Source organism: Phyllostomus hastatus, unplaced genomic scaffold (assembly GCF_019186645.2).
Source record: "Phyllostomus hastatus isolate PE091 unplaced genomic scaffold, TTU_PhHast_1.1 phas_contig_38, whole genome shotgun sequence".
In the NCBI taxonomy this organism is placed as follows: Eukaryota; Metazoa; Chordata; class Mammalia; order Chiroptera; family Phyllostomidae; genus Phyllostomus; species Phyllostomus hastatus.
The window spans coordinates 28,181,508-28,200,807 of NW_025333869.1; the positions used below are offsets into that span (position 1 = coordinate 28,181,508).

At 38.8% G+C, this 19,300-nt stretch overlaps 1 protein-coding gene and 1 pseudogene across 3 annotated transcripts in view; both read right to left on the reverse strand.

Moving 5' to 3' along the window:
* The window catches only part of MYPN (myopalladin), a 113,265-nt gene that overhangs the window by 25,367 nt on the left and 68,598 nt on the right, over nucleotides 1–19,300 (reverse strand). For all 3 annotated transcript variants that reach the window (XM_045841936.1, XM_045841938.1, XM_045841935.1), the window contains 5 exons: nucleotides 18,723–18,746; nucleotides 16,045–16,161; nucleotides 15,156–15,528; nucleotides 3,980–4,570; nucleotides 3,465–3,603 (listed from right to left, as the gene is read on the reverse strand). In XM_045841936.1, the coding sequence (XP_045697892.1) occupies nucleotides 3,465–3,603; nucleotides 3,980–4,570; nucleotides 15,156–15,528; nucleotides 16,045–16,161; nucleotides 18,723–18,746 (1,244 nt within the window). The remainder of the gene's footprint in view (nucleotides 1–3,464; nucleotides 3,604–3,979; nucleotides 4,571–15,155; nucleotides 15,529–16,044; nucleotides 16,162–18,722; nucleotides 18,747–19,300) is intronic.
* On the reverse strand, nucleotides 10,398–13,501 carry LOC123821106 (annotated as a pseudogene).

Here is a 19,300-nt window from a genome sequence, read left to right on the forward strand (position 1 = left end):
ACTAAGCAGTTTAGAGCAGAAGATTATGAGAACAAAAGGCAGAACAAGAATTAGACACTTATTTTTCCTCCCATCATATAGGGGAGTATCTAGGAACTGCAGGCAGTTTTAAAGAAACATTACTTTTAAAAAAAGGGAGGGAAGAACAAAATAAAGAAACGGAAGGATTCGAGAGAAATAAGGTCAAGGAGGAAAGTTAAAACAAGACATTAAATGTCTGTATGTGTGTATTTAGAAATTAACAGTTGATAAATATTTACTGGGTTCAGAACATCATACTAAGTCATGTGTGAATTAGAGTCATTGGTTGTGAGGGCTCCATTACATTTTGTGATCCTGGGTTCCTTTGACTCTCAGATTCACTGTGCAGCCCTAAACCATTTAAGTTTCATTGATGTTCAGTGAGGATCCACTGGTGGTGAACAATACCCTTCAAAGTAAGAAGTGATGCAGCCAAAATCTTGAAATCCGGTACTTCTCTCTTGGCTTATCTCCATCCCAAATTGACTTATGATTTATTTTCATGCTTAGCATAATGTTGTAATGCTGGACTACACCAATGTTCTAGGACAGTTACTATTCTTCATTTGCTTAGGAATCAAATAGGGCAAGAGAATCCAGCTTTCCGGATCTAAACATTTTCAAAGCAAAAACAAACACAAACAAACAAACAAACAAACAAACAAACAGAAACAAATGCATGCTCTTTAGAAGAAATCACATGCTTCCCCTTTGTGTGTGTGGGCTGATCCGGGAGTGAGAAGACAGATCATTTTGATTACCCTAGGCTGCAGGTATAGATGGCTACCAATACACAAGTGTTTATGCTTGTTCTCTACTTTTCTAAGAAAATTTTCTTCTTAATTTTACTAATGGGCCACAGTACATTTTAGACAGTTCTTCATGATATTTTCATTATCATTTCCCAAGACAACAATGAATAAAACAATGTTATAATATGGTCATCATTTTGTTCCTCAAAACTTCCTCAGAAGTTCTGATCCTCAGAATCAACAACTATGAACCTAATGTAAGCACTCCATCTCAGACAGCTCCTTAGTTTCCTGAACTGCATTTATGCAGTTCGCTTTCCGTTATTCAATGCACAGAAGGCAGTCTAAGACTAATCTATCATAATAATTTTCTGAAGAACACTGATGCATGGTGCATATATTTAGATGGAGAGTACTGTGATTTAAAAAAATTTTTTTATACTTTGATTTGAGAGAGAGAGAGGAAGGGGAGAGAGGAGGGAGGGGAGGGGAGAGAGAAAGAGAGAGAGACAGAGACAGAGAAAGAGAGAGAGATGTATAGTTCCACTTAATTATACATTCATTGCTATATTCTTGTATGTGCCCTGAGTGGGGATGGAACCCACAACCTTGGCTTTTTAGGACGATGCCCTAACCAACTGAGTTATCTGGCCAAGGCCAAAGAGATGTTTGTGTTTTAAAAGGACTTTATTTCTTTTTAGAGAGAGAGGAAGGGAGAGAGAAAGAGGGGGAGAGAAACATCAATGTGTGGTTGCCTCAAGTGTGTCCCCTGCGGGGGATCTGGTCCACAATCCAGGCATGGGAATCAAACCTGCAACCCTAGGTTCACAGACCATCACTCAATCCACTGAGCCACACCAGCCAGGGCCAAAGAAATGTTTTTGAGATTGTTCTTATTATCTACTATAAGCCTTGAAGTTAATTCATAATGGAGGTTTAATAAAGGGTTCTTGGGTTTTTGGCACTCAACTTAATGCAAATTCATGTTTACATGTGCTCTAATTTCAGGTAATTAAAAGAAAAATGCTACTTTCTCATGAGCAGGACAATGGATTAGCATGGATCTACCTACAGACTAACCAAATAGCTGTGTGCTGACCTAGTACCATAATTGCTCCCTCTCTGAGTCATAGCTGACCACAGCTCTGATTTCAATGACATTTAGAAGGATTAACAACCACAAATAGATGACAGTATTATAGGAAAATAAATCTGCATTAGACAGAGCAACATTTATAGGGCTTGAAGGTAACCGTTGTCATAAAACAGTTATGTGAAAGTGTACAGAGACCAGGGCTCCAGCTGTAGTTCCACCACTGACAGTTTGACAACTGTGTCTTAATTTTTCCTATCTAGAAAATGGGAGAGAAGAATAGTTGCCTTGGTATTTGCCTCTCAGAAATATATGTAATTTGGTGAAATAATACATGAGAAGTGTACTCAATTAGGGGAAGCTGAAACATTCTGCTTTGATTCAATAATTTAAAGTCAATTTTAGAAAGCTTTTAAACAACATATTTTCAAAAGAATCCACTCAGTATAGATTGCCCAACATTTAACACAGTTGTAAAATACAGTACAACTATGGTCCACCGGAAACAAGAGACAGAAACACTATGAAAAACAGCAGGAAGATCTGGAGCCTTATTTCAAGCCTTATTTCCAACATTTGTGTCACAAATTCCACAATATTTGGCATACATTTTTTTTTCATCACTTTTAGAGAGAGAGAGAGGAAGGAGAGAAACACTGATGCAAGAGAGAGGAATCAGTTGGTTACCTCCCGAATGCGCCTGGACTGAGGACCATATGCATGTGAACTGGGGATTGAACTGTAGGGTAGGTATGTGATGTGCCCTGACAGGGAATCGAACCTACAACCTTTCAGTTACAGGATGACATCAACCAATTGAGCTACACTGGTGAGGGCTGGCATATAGTTTTGATTCAACTTTTACATTATATTTCAAAGTAGATTTTACCAGTTCCCATGTTGGCAAATCAATCAAGAGTTAGATTATTACAGTGCAAACCTGCATTAAAAAAAGCACCTTAGAAATGCAAAAATAAATGACTCAGATAAGAAAACTGTCTATCTTTCTTTTATTTGATGCTCACATATGTCTTTCCTCTTTTTCCTTTAGTGTAAACACTTACGAGTAAGCAAGGATTTGTACAAATTGAACCACAGGATATTGCCTAATGGCTATTTCACATGTTTCAACCTAATGTAAAGATTGAGAGGAAATGGTGAGCAGATCTCAGGCTTATTAGATTGAAGGATTCAGATAGGGGACAGCTGTTATCCAGTTCCTAAAAGTCTAGATCATCTCAAGGCTCCAGTATTGAAATATCTCAAAGATGTGATGGTGTTTGCCAAAACGGAGCTGAGGACTGTTAGAATGGATAACAGACTATCTTGTCTCTCTGCTTCTTTAACGTATTTTGTTTTAGGTAAACCCTTGTAAACAAGGTAAACTGAGTTAACTACAGGGGTAATCAAGAACTTCAGGTCCATGTGAATGGAGTTTACTACATGACCCTTGGTGAATCTGTGCTCTACCTTCCAAGACTGCCGTGACAACCTCACTGAGGCCAGATGACCTGAGCATCCAGAGAAACGCTGAGTTAAGCAATTTTTTTTCCCTTACAGTGAAATTCCAATAAACTACCTGAACCCAATAATCTTACCTGCTGGTTTGATCTGACATCACTGAAATTCATTTTTTTCCCCAAGTCTAGAATTACTGCATTCTTAGTTTCACGAATGGAATCATCATTCACTGGCTGGGGAGACTTTGTATTTTTCTTCATGAGTCCCTGGGATGGCCTGTAAAATAAAGTCATACCTGACACACCCATGAAAGGCACTGGTCAGTGTGGAAAGGCCTAGAAATCAGAGCAGTTGAAATGGCAACCAGACACCAGGTGTCATGAAACATTTATGGATGGCATTTTGTGTGCAAAGCTGAGCACTGCCTGGAAAATCTGTGTTCGTAGAGGTGTTTTCAATATTTTAATTGCTAAAAATTATTTAAAGTAATCATGTCCTTTGTCCTAAGGTATTCGATATCCACTTTGTATCTAAGAGATAGAATTATTCAGGAACCCACTAAATGAGAGTCCTGTCCCAGACCAAGCTATCTTATGTATGTGCCCCTTGTCAACCAACATGTTTTACACCAAGAAACTGCAAAGACACTTACGTGGATGGTGCACTTCTAGGCAGCCCCATGGAATTGGTGGGTGGGATGGCAGGGAGAGAAGGCAGGACAGAGCTGAGGAAAGCCACTGGATTCTGAATGCGGCTGGTAGGAGAGACAGGAGCTGGGGACACGCAGCGGGGCTGAAACTGGTTTCCGCTGGAGATGGAAAATGTGAGTGGTAGTGGTGCTGGTTCTAATGGACCTGGAGGGGGTGGCTCGTTTTGAACAGAAACTGCTCCTAGAGATTTGGTTTGCATGAAGGGGTGAGAAGCTAAGAGGTTTTCTTTGCTCACTGTCCTCTGAATGGTTTGAGGAGTGCTGCTCAGGGTAAACACTGGAGAGCTGGAAGGGGACATGGCTGCTGCGGTGGTGCTCGTGGAGGGGAAGAAATGCTTTGGCCGGGCCAGGCTGAACGTCTGTGAAGAGGGGGACTTCGTGTGCTTGCTGGACGTTGTCACTGCCAGGGGAGCAGTAGAGTTCAAGACACTCATGTTGAAAGGAAACTCCTTAGGAGATGAAGGAGATGAGTTTTGCAACTGCTGTTGTTCCAGTAAGACTTGGTTGTGAAGCTGTTGGAGCTGATTGGAGTCACTGTACAATAAAACAAGAGTGGGGAGAGAGCAGGGAAATCATCACCATGGACTGATTAAGAAAACACAGTCAGAGTTGCCAGAAATCTGCTAATCAATTTCTTGAGAGTTGTTTCTCCTTTCTAAATCTGTGTTATTGTCTGTAAGAAGGAAAAGGCCAGTGCGATACATAGTAACTCTAGGAGGCATCGTTCACATTTTATTCTTCTGTTGTGACCTTGGAGTTGTGCAATATAACAGCCCAATTTTAACATTTATATTAACAAATTTTAAAAAAGAAATAGAAACAATGGTCCTTTTGTTGGGAGTGCTCATGGTTGAGATGAACAGACAGTATATCAGCTTTGGGACAGAATGTACTGGGCCACAAGCTGATAAGAGTTACTGAAGGGAGCTGAATTCTCCAAGACAATGTGCTATATTCTTCATTCTGTCTCATTTTAGAGCAAACCTTTACAAAGCAGCTACATGTATCCTAGTGTTTCTCATCCTCCTCTGATGACAGAGCTTTACAGAAAAGGTAACCATGTATCCCAAACCATCCTAGACTGTCTTGGTTTACTCCTGTTTTCCTAGAGTAATTATTAAGTCTTTTTCAGTCTAGAAAATGTCATTGTTTAAATGATCAATATATGGTCCCCCTAATTATAAACATTGCCTTAGACTTTCTTTTTTTATTTTTTCTTCCTAAATGGAGAAAGTAGGAGAATGGAGAATGGAGAAACGGAGAAACTGGGAGCAGTTTCTTCATTTAGTATAGGAACCCGAGTCATGGAAGCATCACATGTTTTGCCTTAAGTCACATGGTCTAATTTCTTTGAGTAAACCAGTTATTTTTAATGAATAAAAATGTTCCCAGGTTCGATTCCCAGCCAGGGTACATTCCTGGGTTGCAGGCCATAACCCCCAGCAACCGCACATTGATGTCTCTCTCTGTCTCTCTCTGTCTCTCTCTGTCTCTCTCTCTCTCTCTCTCTCTCTCCCTGCCTTCCCTCCGTAAAAATAAATAACTACAATCTTTTAAAAAAATGTGTAAGGGTCATATATGCAGGAAATTGTCTGTCAAACTTTGCTGTTTAGGACAAGCTGTTCTTAAATGAGTAACCACAGGAAGATCTTCAAGTGAGACTGCAGTGCTCTAAGGCCACTGCAGTTTTATGCTCTTCGGAAAAATCAATTGCTTCGGAAACATAGACAGTGATCTGTTGAACATGAGATCTATTAAAACTGAAAGGTTTTATATTTACTTACCATCAAGAAAGTCAACACCAATAGCAATGATTTTGAACCAGAAGGTTCTCCAAACCTTGATTTTTCTTAACTTTTGGAGTTTAACTTTTTCCTTTCCTTCATTAACATTTCTGATATACAATATATGGAAAAGCAACTCACAAAATAGAGACCCATCTCCACTTTCATTACTGCTGTCAAATGCTATATACTCTGCAATCCTTTGTTCAGCTATGAAAACTTCTGTCTTGAGTTAAACTAGGAATTTCACTTGCCACAGTAACTTCTTTCTCCTCCTCCTTTTCATTTTATTGTATATGAAAAATTGAGCAATTAACAGCAGAAGAAATATTTTTGTCATATTATCCTTAGAAAAAGTATATACAATTAACATTGTTTCTGCTAGTATTGACTTGCCCAATGGTGTGAAAATATACAACCTTTACATTTTTAATGGGACTTCTGGCCAAAATGGAGGCATAGGTAGATACACTTCATTTCCTCACACAACCAAAAGAAGGATAATAACCAACTTAAAAACAAAAAAAAATCAGAATTGCCAGAAAATCAAACTGTATAGAAACCTGACAACCAAGGAGTTAAAAGAGAAACATTCATCCAGACTGGTAGGAAGAGTAGAGTTGGGCAGCTGCAGTGGAGAGGACACTCAGAAAGGAGGTGGCTGGCAGTCCAGGTGGTCCCACATTCGTGTGTGGATAAACCAGGAGGAACAACTAGGGAGTGAGACAGACCATGCAACCCAGGGCCCTGTATGGGAAAATAGAGCCTCGGCAGATACTCCCAATTTCATAGGAGAGTCTGTTGGAGAGACCCACAGGGTCCTAGAATGTACACAAACCCACCCACCCAGGAATCAGCACCAGAAGGGAGCAGTTCACTTATGGGCAGTGGGGGAAGTGACTGAAATCAGGGTGAGGGCTGAGCAGGCAGCATTGTCCCCTCCTCCATGGACAGTTCCACAAGGCAGCAAGGAGGGTTGCCCCACCCTGGTGAATACCTAAGGCTCCACCCTTACAACTTAGCAGGTGCACAGATACAAAGAAATATGGCCCAAACTAAAGAACAGATCAAAACTCCAGAAAGAGAGCTAGGTGATGAGGAGATGGCCAACCTATCTAATGGAGAGTTCAAAGCCCTGGTAATCAAAATGCTCACAGAAATTATTGAGCTTTGTTGCAAAATGAAAGAACAAATGAAGGATACCCACAATGAAATAAAGCAAAATATTCAGGGAACCAACAGTGACAGGAAGGAAACCAGGACTCACGTCAATAATTTGGAACAAAAGGAAGAAATAAACATCCAACTGGAACAGAATGAAGAAACAAGAATTCAAAAAAATGAAGAGAGGCTTAGGAAACTCTGGAACAACTTTAAATGTTCCTATATGCAAATGATAGGGGTGCCAGAAGGAGAAGAACAAAGCAAGAAATGGAAAACTTATTTGAACAAATAATGAAGGGAAGCTTCCCTAATCTGTCTAAGGAAATAGACTTCCAGGAACCCCAGGAAGTCCAGAGAGTCCCAAAAAAGTTGGACCCAAACAGGAATACACCAAGGCACATCATCATTAAGTTACCCAAGATTAAAGATAAAGAGAGAATCTTAAAAGCAGTAAGAAGAAAGGAGAGAGTTACCTACAAAGGAGTTCCCATTAGGCTATGAGCTGATTTCTCAAAAGAAATCTTACAGGCAAGAAGGGGCTGGAAAGAAGTATTCAAAGTCATAAAAGGCAAGGACCTACATCCAAGTTTACTCTTTCCAGCAAAGCTATGATTTAGAATGGAAGGGCAGATAAAGTGTTTCTCAGATAAGGTAAAATTAAAGGAGTTCATCATCACCAAGCCCTTATTATATGAAATGTTAAAGGGACTTATCTAAGAAATTGAAGAAGATCAAAACTATGAACAGTAAAATGACAACAGACTCACAACTATCAACAAATGAACCTTAAAAAAAAGAAAAATGATGAAAACAAAAACTAAGCAAACAACTAGAACAGGAACAGAATCAGATAAGTGGAGATCACATGGAGGATTTTCAATGGTGAGGGGGAAGGGAGGAATAGGGGGGAAACAGTGCAGGGAATAAGAAGCATAACTGGTAGGCATAAAATAGATGGGGAGAGGTTAAAAATAGCATAGGAAAGAGAGAATTCAAAGAACTTACATGTATAACCCATGGACATGAACTAAGGAGGGGAATGCTGGAGGGTTGGGGGGTGCAGGGCTGAAGGGAGATAAAGGGGAAGAAACTGGGAAAACTGCAATAGCATAATCAATAAAATACACTTAAAAAAGAAGCATAATTGGTAGGTACAAAATAGACAGGGGGAGGTTAAGAATAGTATAGGAAATGTAGAAGCCAGAGAACTTATATGTATGACCCATGGACATGAACTAAGGGGGATGGAATGCGGAGGGAGGGAGTATGCAGAGTGGAGGGGGACAAAGGGGAGGAAAAAATGGGACAACTGTAATACCATGGTCAATAAAATATACTTAAAATTTTAATGGACCACGTATTCACAAGATCAAATTCTGTGAGTTCTATAGAATAAAGACGATGCTATGTAGTTTTCAGGACATGTTTGTATTGTTGTCTGAGTAAATTTTAGTCTGGTGACATTGCATAAATACTTTATTATGGTTATGGAAGTAGCAAAAGTAGTATATGAAAAGAAAGTACTCTTAGAAAGATAAGGATGATAAAAAGGGGTCAGGAAGTCATTTGGTATTACTTGATTCTTATTTTCCTTTAGTTTTAAATGAAAACTAAGAATTCATTTAGAATAATGTCTCTTTTTGTTTGAACAGGTTTTAAATTTTTTTTATTAAATTCCATTTTTTCAGAAGGGGTTTAAAACACCTGTTTGGATTCACTTGTTCATTACATCAAGCCGAGGTGTCAATTCCATTTTTCAACAAACTTTTATTAAATCTTCTATTTGTCTAGTTTGCTAGGTACTATAGGAGATAGAAATATGCCTGAGATAGTATGAGCTATTCAGGGCTCAAAAAATCTTTTATATATATATATATGCACATAACACAAATAACCAGCAGCTATTTACAGATAACATATGGAATTTACTTATATATGTTTAATAATGAAGGAACAATGTTAATGAAAAATAAAGGAACAGATTAATTATAAAGCATACTAGTTCTAAAATCCTGAATAACCTGTCTAATTCAAAGTAACAGCCTGTTATAAATTGCTATAAGCTTAGCTGCTCATATCTTGCAGCTATGAAGATTATTTTATTTTATTTTTTGAGTTTTACATTAACTGGTATTTTATTTGCTTAAAATCTAAACATTATCAGTTTGAGAAGAAATCCATTGTGATGTATAGAGCTTGCTATTTAAATTTTAGGTTTTTTTTTTCTTCAAGGTTTTGTTTTTATTTAATTAATTAAAAAATTTCAATTACAGTTTACATTCATTATTATTTTATATTGACTTCAGGGATACAGCCTAGTGGTTAGACAATTGTACACTTTACAAAGTATTCCCCCTGATATTCATTTGATACTTAAATGGCACCATACATGGTTATTACAATATTAATGACTATATCTCCTATGCTATATTATACATCCCCATGACTGTTTTGTAACTGCCAATCTGTACTTCTCAGTCCCTTCATGTTTCACCTAGTGCCCCAACCCCTCGGAGGCCCTCACCCCCAAGCTCAGGGTTCTTAAGCTGTGACACAGACCCACTACCTGCACAGCCTCAGCCTGGGCCTGTGTTCTAGGTTGGTTTTTTTTTTTTTTACCGTTGGTAAAATTTTACCCAAGAAACAGGATACATATAGCTTTTAAAACATGAGCTATTATATAATAAAATAAGAAATGAAACACAATTTAAGTTTGGGAGGCCATTTTTATTTATTTTTTAATTCCTTAAAGATTGGAGCAGAATAAAAGGATCACTGGCTTTGAATTTCTTTGAGATAACAAGTGATGAAGTAAAAACAACAACAACAACAACAAAACCCATACCCTCAAACAAGGTCAGGTAACCTACTCCCTGCCCTGCCCCCATGGTAAAAAAAAAATAAACTTGTACTAGATAATTGATTTTTCAAAAAGTCCAAGTACAGAAAGAAGCAATCATTTTTAACTAAAACCCTTCTATGTTTTTTTGATTACTGCTCAACTTGCTACCATTTAGCAAAAAGCAACACTTCCATAGTGTTCATCTCAAATCTTATTGTTTTACAACTGTGGTATACCATTCATTAAAAATTAAAAGATGAACCAGTCTATCCAGTGATTAATTTGATGTGGCTTTCATTGAAAAAGCCAGGGAAGATGGGGTGGTGGTAAAGAAAAGACCAATTGACAAAAAGGTAAATTAAACTTGCAATGGTTTTCTTAATTAAAAATTTTTTTAAGAAAGAGAAAATGCTATTTTCAACAAAAGGGGAACAAAAGCATTGAAAGCCCATGAGTCAAGCCTTTGCCAAAACTGTTTTATCTTACATAGGGTTTCTCCCTCCTCCCTTTTTCTTTCTTTCTTTCTTTCTTTTTTTCCTTAAATAAAATCCCTCCCAAACCACCATCACTTCTAATCCTGCCCAGACTGGGCTTCATCCCTAGATTTCTCAGGTGCAGGGCTTGTCGATGTTTTCTTTTCTGGAGGGCTTTCTGGTTCCTCCTCCTCTTCTTTGGGAGAAGGAGTCTTTTCCTTTTGATGCTTTAAAGCTGTGGGGCAACCCACTTTCCCTTTGCCTTTCACGGGACTTGGCGTCATGGTAACCTTTATCCTGAGTTTGGGCGGTTTTTTTTTCTTTTTTCTTTTTTCTTTTTCTTCTCTCAGGTTAGGACTCCTTAACCATCTTTTTGTGTTTCTTTTTTGAACCGGCGCAGTCACTACCGTCGTTGTCTAGCATTAGAAAATCTTCATCGCTGCGGCAATCTGTCTCCTGGAACGGTGCCTCATCCTCTTCTTGTTCTCCACTGTCTGCAACTTCCACGCGCATCTCTCTGTTTAGGAGCTGCTTTCGAGAGGCTGCCTGCCGTTGCTGGCGCATGTTTTTTTAGCATCTTCTTTTTCATCTTCACTGTCCTCTGCTGAGTGAGAATCATCCTTCTTCGTCTTCACATCTTTTTCTTCTGAGTCTTCACAATCTTCCTGTGACTTCTCTCCAGATCGCCTTTTTCTTTTAGCTTCTCAATCGAATTTTCTTAGCTGGAGGGCCTGAATCTCTCTTGTAATCTTCATCAGCATCATTAGATTCCTGAAACTGAATAATCAACGACCTTCCTGTTTCTGACAGGCCGAGACTTGTTCGCTGTGGAACCAGGACGGAGTGGAGAAGCCAAAGACCAGGATGCCCGCAGCCCGCGCTCGGCAGCACCCCCGGGGCCGATGCCGCAAATACGCAGAGTAGGGGGCTTCTGAAGCCCCCGGTCCCGCTCCTTGGTTGGGAGACCCGTAAACAGACCAACGGCCCTCTTTTCAAAATGTACGAATCAAACGAGCCCGCTATAAAGATTTCTGAAATCAGGTTTACACCCAAGCTTTCTTCCTATAGAATTATCAGCTTTCTTGTATTACTTGAAAATACCTCCTCTTTTGCCGCAACTTAAGCATTATGATAAAAAAATATGGGTTCTGTAGACACACAGATTTAGGTCCTAATCCTGCCTCTGCCACTCATTGTCTGTATGGCTTTGGGTAGTTTCTAGACTTTTCTGACCCCAATTTCCCTAATTAAATAGAAATAAGTAACACCTCTAGATTTTGTTGTGAGAATTGATAAATAAATCACCAAAATGTATAAGTGGTCAATAAATGATGGCTCTTATATTTTTTGGTTTCTGAACTACAAATATAAATTTCAAGATTTGTGAGAATGAATATCAGTTTCAGAATTATAAGGATGTTTCGTGAGGTTTCTGGAATACAAAAGAATTTCTTAGGAATTGTGAACTGTCAAGATCAAATGTCAATGACAAACACAACAAAACAAACTTGGTATACTGTATCAAGTACTTTTGAAAGCAGTTTTGGCAACGACAGTTTTGGGGACTGTGTGCTGCAGCTGACTGTGGAGAGCAGATTATACACATCTCATCCCTATTCCCAGTTCACTGACCTTTCTTTTGTAGTTTACAGTCAGCCCTCTGGGGGAGGAAACTTGCAAATGATACAATCAAGGCTTCCTTGCCTCTGTCCATTGTTAAAACATTTGCCAGCATGGCACTAATTAGGATCACTAATTCTGAGTAAATATGTCTTTGGAATCAGCTTTTAGCTGCGGTTTTAGCAGTGGTTAGCCTACTAGCTCACATCAGAATCTTCTGGAAAGCACAAAAGACAAACAAACCTCATTGATTTAGGCGTCACTATCCGAAGCATCAATTAGTGTGAGAAAGGATCCAGATCTAGTTATTATCTTTTAAGATTCAGGTCAGTGATTCTTAAACTTGAATGAACCCAAGAATTATCTGGAGGCTCTCATTAAAACACAGATTTCTGGGCCCTACTCCCAGAGCTGCTGATTCAGTAGGTGGCATGGGACCTGAGATTCTGCATTTTACTAAGCTTCTGGGTGACGACAATGCTGTAAGCAGCAAGGATCCAGGTAATTCTTGCTTGATGCTATAGATGATCTCTACCTAATATCATCCAGGACTGTGTAACACAGCTCTAAAGAAACACTTGTCCCAAAGTATAGGCTTTCCAGTACATTTTTATTTTTGTCTGACATTTTACTCACTTTAAATGTAATTACTGTTTTTTCCTGGGTGTAGAGGGGTGTGTGAGGGGGTACGATGGGGTTACAAAGGGTTGCGATTCAGGCTGTCCACCTCCAAACCGGTAGTTTCCAGCCTAGCTGTACATTAAAATAATCTGTGGAGCGATTCTGATTCAATTGGGAGGGAAGGAATACATATTTTTTAAAAGCTCTATATTTTATTCTAGACAGTAGCCAGAATGATGAATCACTGATCTAGACAACTTGATATTCAAGTTGAAAATTTCCAAGTCTGAATTATCTAGGCTCTGATGATAAGTGTTTAAAAATGACAGCTTCCCTTTCTGTTGCACTTTTAAGATCTCTAAGAATTATATCTGTTCTCCATATGAATGGCAAATTGAAGGAACAAGCAGAAAATTGTATCCTCAAGAAGATTATTCAGAGAATCAACATATTTTAATGCAATAAAAGATTAAAATGAATGAGGCTAAAACCAGTAAGACAAAGTTGTTGGCATGTGGATTCATTAAGGATGCATGTGTGTGAGCATGCACATGTATCTAATAAAAACCTATATGTACACAATTAAGAGAAAACTTTAAAAAGGCAAAAAATATTGAAGAATTATACAGTGCTGAAGTCTGAATTTTTAGAGGGTATCACTACATAATTTAGTAGAAAGAAGTTCTGTATTCATTGAAAGTCTCATGTGGCAGATACCACTAGCTGATTACTTTGTAAAATAATTTGATATTATTCATGGCATCAACATGCATAGCCAAAGACCACACTTTCTCGCCTCCTTTGCAACTAGTATAACATGTGATTAAGTTCTGGCCAATGAGATATAAGCAGAAGATTTGGGTAAGACCGAGAAGGCTTCTAAAAGGAATCTGACATCAGGACTTTCATGCACTTGCCCTTCTTGTTGCTTAAAATGCTGCTGTGAGGACCGGACCACCATCTCGGACCATGAGGGGACTTGGAGAAGCAGCCAGTGCTAAAGGTAGCAGAGCAGAAGGATAGGAGACTGGGCTCTCAATGACTACCAAGCCATCATAATAGCCCTGGCTGATCCTCTAATTCCTTCCTTTGAGAGAAAAAGAAACCCTCATGTGCTTAACCCACTGTTAGTTTGGGTTTTCTGCAACATGAAACTAAACCTGATCCAAACTGACATACCTAATAGCCTTTAAATAGTCCCTGGGTAAAAAGAGGCCCTACCAAGGAGGCAATGCCCCAACGAGATTGTTTTGGGTTACTCCTTCCCACAACTCCCCTCTCTGAGAACTGCCCCATCCCCTCTGCCTCTGCCCCCATTCCCTGTCCCAGTCTGTGATTCATTTGACTTTTCTTCCCTCCAAGCATTAAGTCCTCTACACTAGACCAGGCTGGACCAACTGGTATTTGGAATTGAGCTGCTGAGAATGATTTAGTTAGCAGTGGAACTTGACACAAATTGTGATGTAGAGTGAGGCATGCCATGATGGGCCAGGCATGAACAGATAAATCTTCAAAGAGAGAACAGTGGAGTAAACGTGCAAAGAGGAGACAAGGAAGTACTCAAGAAGGCAGAGAGTGAGAGGCAGACAGAGGTTGGACTAACCGTGTGATCCCAGCTCCCAACTCCCTTCCCTGTGCAGAGCCTGGCTGTGTTTGGTTTCCCACTCCTGCAGAGATCCCTGCAATATCCTCTTCCCCACCATTTACTGTGAGTGGATTCCTATTTCCTGTTGCCAGCAGAACTTTGAGGGGACAGAGACAATTCTGGATACAACTTGCTATGAAGCATGTTTCATAACATTTAATTTTATGTCCCGAATTTTACCTTATGTGGTAGTGAGAAAAACATAAAACTGAACAACACGAACTATGTGAAATGAACATCTTGTGGTCAGCACTGAGAAACACATGATGGGAGTGCTGATACTACAGATTTTAATGCTGATAGTCAAAGGTTTATGTAAATATAAATGTCACTTTTATCATTTTGATGTGTGGATAAAACAGAACATAGTGGTAGCATCATGTTCTACATTTGCTTCCCTATGGATGAACTTTAAACATTGCAACATGTCTCTGACAAGGCTCTCTAGCCACATCAGTCTCCTGAGGTGAGTCTGAAAAACATGGCTTCTTCTTCCATCCCGTTATTTTTATGCACAGCCCACTGGGGTCACTATAGCTTATCTAGCCATAGCACAGAACCATCCAAAAAATACTAAATATCTTTTCCATAAAGATTACAAAAGCTTAAGTTGAAGCACAAATGGGAAATATAAGGATGAAATCACAGACAATTGGGGTTATTAGAGGCAAGAAAGCACTTTATAAAAGGAGTTTAGAAACACTTTACTTGGAGTCCTCTAATATTGGACAAACATATTTTTGAGCTGGTTTAGGGATAACACTTCTTGGAGGTAGATTATTAATTGTAAGGATGATAGTAAGGATAGTGATAATACACATAGATTGGTGTAAGTATATATGGTTTTTAAAGCACTTAAAGTGTATTTTCTCAATTTGTAATTCCCCTTTTCAGCTCCATCATTTCAAAGAAGGGAAGACTCAGAGAAGCTCATAGGCATGCTTAGTTATCCATTCTAATTTTTACTTACAGTTTGGGTTTGGCCAGGACTGGAGGGGGCTCTTTGACAGGTGAAGAAGGCTCAGAGATTTTTGCTGCCTGTCCATTGAATTTCTCCAAGAAAGAATCAGGCCTGATCTGGTTGGGGGCCACCATGCCACCCTCAGAGGACACTTCGCTTCCTTTGTCATCTTCAGGCAGGTTGAAGTGTACTCGGAGCCCAATCCTCGAGCTGGACCGGGGCTCATTGTGGTTCACCAGAACTCCTTCCAGTTTGGGTTTAGGGGGCGGTTCCACAGAAGGAGGCTCTGGGTTGGGTGGGGATGGCTGTTGCTCAGTAATAGACAGGTTGGTGGTGGAATTGGTTGGGTGAAGAGACCCATTGTTTCTGAGGTCTTCATTTCCTGAAATGACAATAATAGGGCCTGAGCTGTCAACCTAACTCAATAAGCTTGAGATGGGATTGTAGCCATGAGTTGGGACATGTGTGCAAACCAGATGATTATGCTAAAGGGAAAATGCTTGCCAAACACAGGGAATATAATCTGGAGCATTAAAGAATGGTGAGGATACAGGAAAAAAGCTAAACAAAAAAATTAAGTACTGTTTTGGAAAGAATACTGGAAGTTTATGTAAAACAAAGGAGATGTTTTCTTCAGAAGTATAATAGATAACAATAGGACAACTGGGGTGGTGGTGATGGTTATAAATGTAATAAGTTGAAAACTGGATATTGTTCAAGAACACTTCCTTCAATAATTCAACTTTTAAAAGGAGAACCAAGTAAGTTTCATATGAAAAGCAGTAAGGAAAGAAAATATAAACTCCCCATACTCATATTCACTAAGCCACACCAGCCAGGGCCATACTCATGTTCAAAGTCATAGTCTAAATTGTTCTGGCACTTAAAGAGCCCTTACCTCTTACATCTAGTTGTGCAATGCTTGACACTGTGCCATATTTATTGCTTGCAGTACATGTGAAACATCCAGAGTCTTCTGCAAATACTTCAGCAATGACCAGAGTACAAATCTCCTCTAAATGCCAATAAAACAAAATGGTTACTGACGTAATTAAGAAAATGAAATAATGGAATTTACTGATATCAGATGATAATTCTATGTAAGTCAATATAAGAAGTTGATTATACTAATTTTTTGAAAATAATTAGCCCAATGTTTTTAATTGAGTTGACTGATTAGCAGGCTAAATGAGTCAAAGCATATAGAACAAATAGTCCATTTAGACAGACTATGAACAAGAGAACTTTATGATAATATAATATATTATGGATTCTGAAATTATCTTCTATTTTCATGTTGTCAGTTCAGATGACCAAAGTAGAACCGAGGAACATTAACCTTAAAAATCACAAAAATAAATTAGGAGTTGAAGCAAAAGGAGGTTTGTGTGAAATAAAAGGGTTAATAATTTTTTTCAACCCAGATCTCTCACTATTTCTGAGGGAAACTTTTGCAGTGAGGTACTTTTAAAGGAAGGCCACAATTTAAAACTGGATAATAAATATTTTGCTTAGCTAGTAGTAATAGTAATTAGTCGATAGAATAATTTGAAAATCTGAGTGAAAGGCAAGTGAAATGCATTTTTTCCTTTGTAATACTACGCTAATTCTCATGGATTACTCCAATACAGAGCATGAACCCCCTTTTGAATGACTACAGAAGTGATTCCCAGATAGAGCCATATGTTTATAGTCTAAAATTCCTATAGTTGATGTTCCTTGGCAGCAAATGAAGACACAGGTAAGACAGTAGTCTAAGCCTCCAGTTATCACTGAGGAGAAAAGCACGGTTTTATAAGGAGAAAACTTGACATTTCAGAGTTTCATAACTAAAATAATTAGCTGGACAACCTCTAGGAAACCTGAACAGGAGGCCATGGCAGACAGCATTGAGTATCTGCTCAGTAACTCTACATCCTCCTTCCTCCTTGTTAACAGATTCCTAACTTTGTCTATCCTCCTGGGAGTGATCATATGCCTCACGGCAGGCTGCCCTTGCCCAGCCTCAGGTGGTGAATTGTGATTAGTCATGCTAAGCCACTCGTGCTAACTTTATTCTTGCTAAGTGATGGCATGTGACACACAATTCTGGTCAATGAGATATTGGGGAAAGTCACCTGGGGAGTTTCTGAGAAAGTTGTTCTTGTTCTTTACATGGGACAACAGAGAGTATTATTCCCTATTTTTGTCTCTGAATATTATCATCTGCACTTAATACCCATAACTGTGGCAACAATCTTGGGTATATGAGAGAATCAGCCTAACAGGATACTCTAAGAATGGCAGAATGGAAAATGAAAAAAAAATTGGCCATGATGATCTCTGAGATACTAAATTAACCAATCTCAAGACTGCCATTTCTTAGGGTACATTGCTGTGTGAGAAAATACATTTTTCTTATAGCTCAAGCCACTTTTACCTAGAATTTCTTTACTTACTGCCCCAAGAATCCTAAATGATAGGCAAAGTTTGGTTTTGGTGGCTCTCTGTCCTTTTTCTGAGCCCTTAGCTGTGCTTCCTTTTCTCTGTTCTCCTTCCCAAACATTCATGATTTCCTTTTTCAGTAACCTGCTCTCAGAAAATGATCTGATAAATTCTCTCTCTACACTATACCTTACTGATAAGATAAAGCATTTTGTTTCCACAGGGTACTTGAATTATACAAGGAAGAACTCTCTGGCTGTGAGATTTTAGATGACGGAGTTGGGAAAGGCAGGATTTGTTGTGGGCAGGGACCACTTTTGAGTGACTATGAAATTATTTTGTATATGAGACTGCCTAGTGAAAATACATGGTTTGGATGAATGTGTCAATGGCCTGCAATATTTTCAAGGGGAAAGATACTTCTCCACTACATGCAATGCAAGAATAAGATCCCGCTGGTCTTTACTATGTATCCCCAAGGGCTTAGTGCAGGGCTATGCAATATGGATGTTCAAAGTCTACTTCTGGAATGCCTTTCCATTCAGTTTCCAGAAAAGAGTTATAATAATGAAATTCCAAACCATCATTCTTACCCAGGGGTAAAAATACAATGTGATATTTCAGGGAGATCAGAAAGAAGACACTCAGGTGTTTATGCTTGGAAGGTGAGTGACTTGTATTTTTTAGAGGTAAGAGCTTCACCTAGTTGTCACTTCCATGTCATCTTAGTGTCCTTCCAACTAAATCTAATACCACCATGGACATTGTCTTGATTCTGTAAATTCAAAAATCTGATGCATAAGTTTTCAGAATCATAGGCTGCAAAGTTGGATTCGATCTAGTATTATGGAAATTGCTCTGCTCAGTTTTGGGGGTCATGAGTAGGGGACAAAGAAAGAGGGAAGATATTTCTAAGAAACATTCCTCAATACCAAGAACGAACTGCATTCATATTAGGTAGTGGATACATATTCCAAATTTGCACATGCACTCCTTTCTTCCTTTACAGTAATAGCTAGAGTTGGCTTGGATTTTTTCCCTAAAACCTTATTTCTCACTTTTTCTTGACACCAGTGTAATTCCAATATATTTTGTTATGTGTATCAAATCACTGATCACATACTCATAAATTAAAGTTAAAATGATATTTACCTGGTTCTGCCATGGACCGAGGTTCTAAAAGAAAAAAAAATTAGAAGAGTCTTAGCATTTATTTTACTGATAGACTATATTTTCATCAGGAGCTTTCTATAGAATTTCATAGTCACTTGCATACTCATGAGTGATTTGCTAAGGTTAAGTTGTAAATTTTAAGTAAAATGACCTAAGCACCAGTGGCCCCCACAGGGACCAGACACTTGTGACAGAAGGACAGCAAGAGAGCTGCTCACTAAATGACATTGCCGTATCTTGAGACACACCTGGGTTGCACTTGAGACATGTGAACCTTAGGTGAAGAAAAGTTACTGAGTTAGCTGGGATTCAGGAACCACTGGCTTTTATTGGTAACCATTCAGCCTTACCTGGAAAAAAAAAAAAGACTGAGACTTTGTGAAGACTGAGAGATTATTTTTGTCCTTGGGCCCTCACATCCTAATGAAATGTAGAGTGTACCTCCTGCTCTAAGATTTCTAATATTAGGAGCTTCAAGATTAGGTGACAGGTTCCTTGAGAGCTGGTCCTTTATCTTAAAAGTTTTTTGTGTTTCTGAAAATGCCCACATGGTACTG